The sequence below is a fragment of the Geospiza fortis genome, unplaced genomic scaffold (assembly GCF_000277835.1).
Source record: "Geospiza fortis unplaced genomic scaffold, GeoFor_1.0 scaffold195, whole genome shotgun sequence".
Lineage (NCBI taxonomy): Eukaryota > Metazoa > Chordata > Aves > Passeriformes > Thraupidae > Geospiza > Geospiza fortis.
Window position 1 is genome coordinate 5781802 of NW_005054324.1, and position 10983 is coordinate 5792784.

Consider the following 10983-nt stretch of genomic DNA (forward strand, 5'->3'; position numbering starts at 1 on the left):
ATTTGTTTTTAAATTAAAGGCATTCTACATGTGCATCTAGTCATTAAAACTTTGCCAAATCTGAACCAGAGTGAAGGCAAGCATACAAGATATATGGGAAAGTAGGGAAAACAAGAGGAAGCTTAAATCTGCTTAGTCCAGCCACAGAGTTTCTTGCCTGGGGACAGGGAGGGAACCCAGAGCTTAGGTTTAGCTGTAGATGACTAAGTTTCACCTCAAAGCCAACAAGTCCATGGATGTTGAATTGCCTAAGCAGGTTGGTAGATGTTTTGTGGATTACTTGTCACACTCTTAAGCGGTGCCAAAAATTAAAACAGAATGCCTAAATTCTTCTAGGTAGGTATCTAGGTGTTTACTACAGATTATATCAAGCTTCTAATTTCAAGAGGGAAATACCCTTTTGATATTAGCTGATGGAAAGCATAGCAGGAAGGTTCAGTAGTAATATTAAGAGTAATGATGGATTTTTCTTTCATTCACTTTTGAAAGCTGCGATTGAAACCTTGGCTTTCTCTTACTTCCTATAATTTAAATTGTAACACAGTAACCTTCTGCTATTTCTGTGGCATGTTTTGAAAGTGACTTTGAAGATACCTAAGTGATTCGTTTTTAGCTTTTGAAAAATATTTAGCTTTAGTCAATGTATGGATCAGGCATTTAGAAGCTTCCTGGGCCTCTAGGACTGAAGAAGGTAAAGAATAGCTGTTTCTTTCTTACTGCTTCCCAATTTTATTGCCATCACTCCTGCATTTACATGTACTTCCAACCAGTCATCTTTCCCCATTCCCTATTTTCAGTGTTTGCAAAAGCTACACTGAATTGTGACATAGCCTTACAAGAATTTCCCCATCCTCTTGGCTTTTTCTAAAGCTTTTTGATATTTTTAAATACATGGAAAGGAGCCAGAACTGAGATGACTGGTTCCTTGTATCATAGCAACATTACTGATTTCCTAAGTTCTGGCAATGTAGTAATGGGTGAGAACAAATGCAACTTGCATCATGTCATTTATCAACAAATTAGTGGGTTTTGAAGGATGTTGCTGGCTAGGGAAGCTTAAAAAAAGAAGTTGTCAAAATCTTCAAATAGATATCTTTAATTTTCTGTATTTATCTCCCTCTGTTCTTTTTTATTATTATTACCTTCTTTTTATAAAATTAAATTTAAAAAATATAATTAAAAGTGCCTTGTCTTGCTCCCCTATTCTTCATCAGTTAAAAGCTAGTCTTTTTAGGAGACAGTGGCTCCCATGCACAGCAAGATTTAAGACACTTAAGGGTGCTTTCTGGCTCTGTGGTGATTTAATTGTTGGCCTTGGAGAAGTCATTCTTTGTAGTTTTCCATTAGTAATGTGGGGGAAGGGAGGCAATGCCAGTGCTGGGAAGGGAGGGAACTTTTCCAGTTAAAATCCCTGCTACGATGTTTCCCCCACAGCCCCCGGCCCCGGCCCCCGACTGCTTTCCTAGCTTGACATATGGTAAAAATTCCTCCAAAGGCACCATTTCCTGTTTCTGCCTGACATGAAGATACAACTTCCAAGAATACAGTAGAGAGATGATGAGGAACAGGCTCAGGCAGCCGTACACATGCCAGGACATGCAAGAATTCCGAGAATTTTGTCCATTTGCCAGTACCCAGGAAAAAAAGTCTGGAGTGATCTGCAGAGGGACTTGACAATCCTTTTATTATAAGTCCTGATTTAAGTACATTATACCCAGTAATTTGGAGTAGTTGAGGGTTTTTTTCTACTTTGGGTTTTTTTAAGAAGTCATGCACTGCTTCAAGAAGAATAGCAATAATCCTGGAGGGAGAGTGACAGAAATGAGCAGTGATCATAGGGTGTGGCCTGTATGAAACGGAGCAGTCTACAAGCACTATATACCTCCTTATCTAACTGCATTATCACCTCTCCATTAAGCATTTGTCCCAGTTTTCAAGTGTGTCAAATCCTTGTTGCCTTTTCATGCTATCATTCTGTGGTTTACCTGTTTGAAATAACAACTTAAACATCCTAGCTATCACTCAGCAGCAGTGTTAGTTCTAAGGCAGCATTTTCATGGCCAGTGCTCCTTGACCTCTGATTTGCATGTGTTATCTGTGAATTTATTTTCAGAGAACAGTAATTCTGAAGGGATTTTGATCATAGGTGTGAAAAGGTTTGAAGCTGAAAGGTAGCAAGATGCATAACAAAATTATCAGCAGTTAAAACACGCAAAATTAAAAGATAGCTGATGGTCTGATGTTTGCATCAAGGAGGTGGGGTCTCCTTTGTGGGTTTGGGGTTTTTTAACATCACAAAGACCACAGTAAATCTTATGTCATGTTGCAGAGGTTCAGCTGACTTATGGGGCTGAATTTGAGTCTTCTGAGAAGGCACTTCTACTAACGGACTGCTGAAGTGTACAGTGCTCAGGTTTTGGTTTTACCAGCCCTTGGATAGACAAGCAAACTATTCTTGGGTGGTTTTGCTTGGAATGTGAGGCAGCACTGGATTACATAGCATAGGATAAAGCAAAGTTGGTGCTCTTGCTGGCAGTGTGTGTGGTAGCTCACATACATTGCACTGGTATTGCAGCTGTCACTTCTAACAGATAAGCTTACATTCTTTCTTTTTAGGATTGTGTGTCAAGTTGGACCCATGAATGAACCACAGCAAGGTCAAATTGAAGTTGACATCAATGGAAAATTAGGTAGATCACCAAGTGAAGTGTTGTTTACATACCAGGTAAGTGCATTTTTTTCAGAGACCTGTTTTATACTTTGTGTATGACATAAAGTACAGAATTGTTTGTGTTTGTTGTACTGTTTCATCAATAGTACTGACATTGAAAAATATTAGAAAACACTTAATTCCAGCATTTCTATATACAAAAGGTATACCAAAAATCAATTCTGATCAATAGATTAAGAGTCTTAAAATAGGATGATGTCATTTGTCATCTAAGTTAAAAAGATGTGGTAAAAAGCAACTGGAATAAACTTATTCACTAGTGACACTATATCTCTGAAGTATCACTATTAAATAAAAAAAGTCAGCACTGCAAAAAATTAGGTATTCTCTAGATACATGGTGCACTATTTTAATCACGGTATTTAGTCTAGGCAATTTTCTTAATTAGAAGAATGAATGCAGAGCAGCTGAAGAATAAGTAATGAAAGTACATTAATTTCTTTAATAATTTATTTCATTCAAAAGTATGGCATGCAGAGCCACAGACAGTGTGATGTGCATTCATATTACTTACGTGCTTTGTTTTCAGTGTGACTATGAAAGAGAATTTCATTTCTGTGTTAATTGCTTTGCTCTAAACGTGGCCCTAGCTTATGGCTGGTCTAGCCTGTGGTTTTAGCAGCTTTATCTGTATCTATGAGGTCTTCAAATTTTATAAGATCGTGTGATAGTTGAGAGGTTTAAATAACATCAGTCCCCATAATGATACTTAAAATTACACCTATAAAACTATAAAACATAACTTGTGTGCTAGGCTTTTATCTTCTCCCTTATTTAAACTTCTGTCTCATTAATTCTTGATGTCTTGTGAGAAGTAAAGGAAAGGATTCAGCAGTGGAATAAGTCAAGAATGACATTTAACTGAGAAGAGGATATTCTTGTTTTCACAAAAGAGGCTAGAAGTGGGGTTTCTGTAATTTCCAAGCAAATACCTCCTCTCTCTGGTGACGCTGCTGCAAAAAACAACTACCCTTGTTGCTTGAATATGTCATGTGTTCCTTTGTGGAAATGTAGGATATGATCTTAACCAGAGAACAATGATATAATCTCCCGTGTGTATATGTTTGTGGTCTCTAGGACAGAGACTATGACAGTAAGACCTACATGAGATTTTGACATGAATCTGTTGGGTGTGTTCTGCACCAGTTCTCCTCTCCTGCTGTGTACAAAGATCTTCTTCTATCCATGATTTTCATGGATAACATGTGAAGTTATTATGGACTGGGTTGAAACCTGAACCATGTAGGCTTTGGAGCCTGCCTTTGGACTTGTTTTGGTGTGATTCCCTGCTTAGCCCATCTGAGAGGATATAAGGAGCCAGTGCTTTTGGCCACTTCAGGGAAAGATTCTTAATTGCCTATCAGTGAGGTTCTGGGAGAAGTGGCTGTGCAGGAGCATTAACTAGGTGGATGTTTTTCTGCAAGTCCAAGACTCTCTGTGTGTCAGTCTCTGCCTGCACTGAGATCACTGAAAAATCAGATGCCTAAGCCAACTGCTGATAAAGAACATTTTTATTTACTGCAAGACTCTTTCTATGTGGACCCTATTTACAATATGGAAATCATGAGAAATTGTACAATTCACACCTTAAAACTGGTGATACTGATTTGTAGTTTCATTTCTCTTAATTCCACAAGAAAATGAAGCCAACTTTGGACTGTAGGATTGAAGTCAGTACGGGGTGTCACACTGATGTGCACCTCTGCAAGTGTGGCACGAATGCTTTGGCATGAGAACAGACAATCAGAGCAGACATTTGCATCAGTTAATGTTGGCTTAAAAGCTGCAGTCTTGTTTCAGTGCTTTTTTCAGACTTCTTTCAGCAGACATGCAAAATCTATGCTTTGTGTAAAACCTCTTCTCTCAGTATATACAAAGGAAAGAAAATAATCTTCTTTCCAGGAACCCTCCTAAAATAAATTTCCTCATGTGTATTTCCCTGTTTCTTTGGCACATGGGATGGATACCTTTCTGATGGTCACTACTACTGTTTTTACTGTGAGCTCTGACCACTTGAAGCAGAATAGTTTCATCTTTAACAGTGACTGTTCTGAATGCAGTGTGTGGCATGACAGGGCAGAAGTGCACAAGGACACTGGAGATGCTCATCCTGATGTGTCTGTGTATACCAGAGTTATCACCCCACTGCCTCAGCCTCGTACATGTGATTAGTATCTACCACCAAAAGCACTTATCAAGTAGATTGGGTATAAGAAGGGATTTTTTATATGATGAGTGTGATGAATCACTAAAAGTTGCCCAGAAAAGCTGTATTTGCCCCATTATTGGAACTGTTCAAGCCAGGCTGGGTGGGACTTGGAGCAACCTGATCTAGGGAAAGGTGTCCCTGTGCGTGGCAAGGGTGTGGGACTAGGTGAGCATTGAAGGTCCCCTCCATTCTGAACCATTCCATGATTCTATAAGTAATACTGTTTGGCTCTTGTTGATATTTTCTGAACAGTGTGATTTATTTTTAAAGGTGGATTGATGAGAATCAATAGTCAGAGCAACTTGGGGCTCAGACTCATGCTTCTTTCCTGTCTGCCAGCACAGAGCATTTCAGAACTGACAAATGTGCAAGACCTTCATGAAATGGGTCAAAAATCCAGTTAAAAGGGAAGCCATGGTTTCAATTTAAAATTATTTCTGAACAAAAATGCCTTGGTCCAGAAGTGTCTGTGCTGTACAGTAAATACTCTATTTGCTGCACAACAGGAGAAGAAAGCTTTTTGTCTCCCTACCCTTCACAATTTCTCTATCCAGCCTGAGTTCAGTTCAAGTACAGTCCCAATGAGATTAAATTCTGATAACCCAGTCATCCTCTGCTGACATTTCTATTGTTTCACTATAAGCAGGCTCAGGCAATAACCATTCTCCTGTTTAGTGAAATAGAAATGAACTTCTGCTTAATTTTAATATCCAGCTATGCAGTACATCTGGAGCACTGACAGCTTGGCTGGTCTCTGAGCAGGTGGAGCAGTAACATGGCTAAAGGCCAGTCCTGCTTTTTCATTTGTTGCTAACTTTATCTGATTTGCTTGTTACTATGGCAGTGAGAAGCAGTCTCAAAGGAAGGAGTTAAGCTTTTCCAGTGTGTATGGCCCAGATTTGCTGATCCCATACAAGTGCTGATTCTTTTCTCAGAACACCTCTTCTTTAGACTCAAGGCACCAGGACAAGAGCTTGCGGCTGGTTCTGGCACCGCCAGCATTTGTCGGAACAATTTTGTGAGGTTTAGGCTGTGCAGGTTAAAATGACTTTTCAGAAAGCTCAAATAAATCTAAGATGATGAAATTAGAGGTAGAATTTTGCAAAAGTGTAATACATTTCTGAGGTGCTGAAGGAAGTTTAGGAACTGGCTTGGAAAAAATGACTTCTTGTAAACCAGGATGTCTGTATACCTAAATGAGATGAATAACAAAAAGAGGAAGAAGGGAGGATAAATTAGAGCCTGACCTGAGAAAAAACATGAACACTCACCGTACTGGAAGTTTGAATGTGAAATGAACAGCACAGTTACTTTTAACAAGGTACACTCTTCCACCTTAATCTACCCCCAAATGTGGCAGCTTCCTCTTACGTGCATCCATCCTCTGCTTTGCTTTGTGATGTTTGAAGTAATTGCACTGGAAGCTCTCACCAGATCAGTGCCTCAAGGCTTTTGTGGAGGGTTTCAGCTCACTCCTTGATTTTTCACCCTGAGTCGTTTCCTCAATACATTCCTTTTACACTGTAGCTGGGGGCTTTGCGTGGGGTTTTTTGTGGGGAAAATTACATGCTTGTTGCCATTATGATTGATGCTGATAAACCACACATCCACAGAAGTCTGGAATTGCTTCCAGAGGTTCTTATTTTATTTTTAAGTCTTGCAGTACATCTTGTTTGTGTGTCAGTCCGTATAGGGGACAGGAGAACTCCTGGATAGCTGAGAGTTTTAGTGAAGTTGGCCCTTGTTCATGTGGCTATTATTAGTCTTAACTCTCTGTCCTCTGAGCCATGCATTTAAATACATGTCCCACCATCCAGTACTCATGATTCTGCTCAAGAGCTGCCAGTAAACACTGGATGTATGATAGTGCAGACTTTCCAGTCATGCATGCTCCCATTTCTCCATCAAACCTGTCAGAAGAGTTCTTTGGTGTTTTCAGAAGATCATGTGGTGTCTGCCTCATGATAAAAAGATGCCGCTTTCAGTCCAAAGAAAAAGTTGTTTAACATACCAGCCCTTTGCTTAAGTGTCCCATCCACAGCAGCCAATGCAGAATGCACATTGACAGTCAAATGCTCTGCCTGGCCACCTGGAGTGCCTGGAAGCATTTGATCAGCTTACACGGTGTAAGGTTTGGACAAAGCAGCCCCAGAAAGGCAGGACTCAGTTCCTCATCTCTCTGCTGTTACAGGAACTGACTTGTGTTATGGGTGCTGTGATGAGGAGAGCTAGGGGGTCAGGTCAGCCACTGCGGTGAGCACCACACTGCCAAGAATGCACAGTGGAAATTCTCTGCTTGAATATCCTGTGAGTGGGTGGCTTGTCTGAAAAAACAAGAAACAGGCTCCCTTGAGTCTGAGAAAGGAGGGAAGTTGAGGGGGAAAGAACAGATCCTAATGGCTTGAGTTCCCCACTCAGAGGGTTAATTTAGCTCCTGTGGTTACCTTTATAGTCCATGAAATGACATTTTGACCTCCAAGAAGCTGGCTGGTGTCTACAGCACTTCACGGGCTATGCCTTTTATTTTTGTGTGCATAACATGCAAGAGTTGGCAGAATAATTTGGCTTTCAGTGTGAGGCAGATAGTTTTGGTAAAAAATTACTTTTTCAAGAGCCAAAACTTACTGCAGCTGGAACCAGGATGAGAAGAGGGAAGGACTTGTGAAGGAAAGATGGCTGTGATAAAGGCACAGCAACAACATGGCCTGTGCATTCATGAAAATCTTATCCACATCTGTGTGCACTGTCATGAGGTCTTGGAAAGAGCATCCCTGTTCTCTGCTTGTGTGGAAGAACAGGAGCCCATTCCTACTTGTGAAGAAGCGCGCTTGCATCAAAGGCAAACCCCCAAATGGAGGTCAGTGCCTGCAGGAGCCAACAGAAGGGAGCTTAGGTGGCTTTGCCATTTGCTGCCCATCGTGTCCGTTTGAACACCTCCATCTGTTGCTGGCTTCCTCTTGTGCTGCAGCTGGCATCTCTCAGCATCACAGGGCCATACTTTGACACCATCCTCTCTTCCCTTCCCAGTTGTGTCTCTGCTTGTGATCTGGCACAGCTGTGTTTTTTCCAGCATCCCCCTCTGAAGCACAGACTTCATGCCAAGGTTTCTGTGCATCTCTGTTAGGTTCCTCTCCTCTGTTGCTGTCCAACTGTTCTTGAACTTCTGGCCCCTCTTGTGATCCACCAGTAGCTTCCTTGGTGGTTTTTTGTTTCTCTCTTTGATTTTCTACATTAGTGAAGAATAAAGGGCAAGCAGTTTTATCTCAGTGTTGTAGTTCATGGGCTAGAAACTGCTTACCATAGATGGATACCATAGTAGACAGTATCCCTTATTTACAGAGTCATGTCCAGGAATTCTTCTGGGAAAGCAAACTTAGGATAGATGATGTTGTGCTTGATGACAGACAAATGGAAAAGCAGAGAAACAGATAAAGAAGACATGCAGAACTTTGGTGATGCTCCATGGGTGTGCACTCCTCTTGTTCTTGGATGGTTTGTAAGGGATCAGAAGTGAGTTGGCTGGACATGACAGTGCAAACCAGGAAAGCTGCAGAGCAAACAAAACAAGTGAAAAAGAGCATGAATCTGTCTGGAAAATCCAATCCCAGATGCAAGATGAGTGAGCAAAAAAGAGGCTGGGGGAATGGTTCTCTTTTACACCTCTATATCTTTAATTGCAAAGAAAACTGTGAAAAACCAGGAAACAAAAAAAAAAGGAAAGAAAAAAGGAATAAACCCATTGCTAGCTAGGTAAAAGATGGTCTTTGATTTGACACCAGCAGACCACAGAGATCTAAAATGCTAGGAGCTCTCTCAGAGAATTTTCAGACTACAAACGGTATTTTTTTACTAAAATAGAAGTAAAAAAATCTGAAGAAATAAGATATCACCTTCCTAACTCTGCAAAAAGACTAATTGCTACTCATAAAACATTAAAGATTTAAAAGTTCATTGCAGATTAATAAACAGGATAAAAAATGTAAGAGCTAAATGTGAATGCTCAGAGCATCTACAGTAGCTGCGTAAGAGCAGCAGCCATGTACACTGCTAATAAGCAAGCTCATGTCTAAATGTGATTATAAGTAGAACAGACATGGAGATAATTTACCCTCTAGCATACAGAAAGCATGAAACTACAATGAAAAACACACAGCATTTCTGTGAACAGATTTTTAAGTAAGGGGCAAAAGATAAAAACAAAGCAAGCAAAGAAGAGATTTCTGGCTGTGATGAAAAATACAGGACACTGGAAAATGGCCTGAACGTGAAGTCACAGATATACTTGGGCCAGCTGGAGCCTTTTTGTCAATATTTTTCTTTGAGTTTTTTTCCCACTACTTCTGTGCTGATGAAGCAAGGATAAGACAGTGGCACACAGGAATCTAAATGCCACATTTGCATTGGTATTACAAAGAGGAAATATGAATTTGCTACTAAATATGCTCTCATTATTTGAACATTAGGTACCAAAAGCAATGTACAAGTGTTGTTGTCTCACTGCTTGGAGCAGATAACCACTGCTTTCAGGTAAACCATAGCAACAGGATGGGTACTAACCGCAGGTGTAAAAGCACAAGAGATAACCTATTTATAGCACCTTTATCCTTCCAATAAGAATAATAGCCTTGTGGTTATCAAAGCATTGGGAAAACTACTTATCAGTTCAGGAATACTTACCCAGCAGTCTGATACGAGATGGAAAAGTTGGGTTGCAGGTGGACTTTGAGATCCTTAACTCAACGTTATTACATCTAGGTATGACTTAAGGAAGATTTATGTGGAAAGTACTCAAATTTCCCATTGCAAAGAGGCTATATTCTGGTTGGACCTACAAGCAAGAAATCCTGTTTAGATCAAATAAATCATGCAGTAGGGAGCAAGTAACACCTGGAGATTGAGGATCACTCCCAACTGAACTATTGTATTGAATTTTATTCTGAACAGCATAGCTGCATAGCTGTGGATTTGCACAGGTTTTATCAAAACGGCAAATCCACTTTCTGCAAACATAGGGCATGATCGTGAGAACGAAAGGCAGTGGGGAGTCCTGGTGGCACAAAGTCCCTCTGCTGGGAAATGGCTTTCCAGACTCTTCAAAAACCAGGCCACTGAACAGCTGACAGACATTGGAATAGGCTTTTTCAAAATAAACTATCAAAAAGCCCTCATAACAAGGTAGACTGTTATTGCAGAAAATATTTATGCTCAAGCATTAAACTACCTGGAAGACATGAACAATATTTTCCCAGTGACAAAAGAAGTATAGACCTGAAAAAACATTCCTCCATTTCAAGCAAAATAAGAGAAAAATTGAAATATGTTTGAATTATTTTCTACACTTAAAGGAATTATAAAACAAGGGTTAAATAATCATTTGCAGGGTTGTTTAAATTTTACTGTGTCCATGAGAAATGAAGTATTGCCAAGTCCTCACAAGGGCTGATGTTTTCCAGGAGAATTATTACAGGACTGCTACAAATTCCATACAGGACACATTATCAAATGTTCTGTTTAACATCATAATTGCACTGAGCCCTGCAGTGTGATGTTACAGTGATGTTATAGAAAGTCTGAGTTCCCCTGGGTGTCTTCTGACGGAGCCAACAAAGATCTCAAGGTGCAGAGGGCTGAAAAAGAAAGGGAGGTATTTATCATGACAGCAGGTGTACTTCTGATTCAGAGACTGAAATGACAAAAGGGCAGAAAGAAGGAGAGAAGAAATCCTTGAGGGGATTTGGAAAAAAATAGCATCACTGATACTGCAGCACTTGAGGTTGGAGGCTTATCAGTCCCATTTGTAACAGTTGAACATTCGGGTTGAGTTCAGTTTAAAGGGCTCTCGGTAAAAGCAGTATTTTTATTATCCCTCAAAGAAGGCTTGCACAGACAGATTTACTGTCTGCCCCTTGTCTTCCTGTCTTCCTCTGCAAGGAGAAGGAATCTCATGTAGGATTTTGGTAAGCCACATAGAGCTGTGGGTCAGGTGTAGCTTTGCCAGGCTGCACAAGATAAGACTCTGTAAGATGAGATTAGACCTGGCACC

At 40.3% G+C, this 10983-nt stretch overlaps 1 protein-coding gene across 3 annotated transcripts in view; it reads left to right on the forward strand.

Annotated features, from left to right (window-relative positions):
* The window catches only part of PLXNB2 (plexin B2), a 251506-nt gene that overhangs the window by 203017 nt on the left and 37506 nt on the right, over positions 1–10983 (forward strand). For all 3 annotated transcript variants that reach the window (XM_031056904.1, XM_005420917.2, XM_031056903.1), the window contains one exon: positions 2617–2725. In XM_031056904.1, the coding sequence (XP_030912764.1) occupies positions 2617–2725 (109 nt within the window). The remainder of the gene's footprint in view (positions 1–2616; positions 2726–10983) is intronic.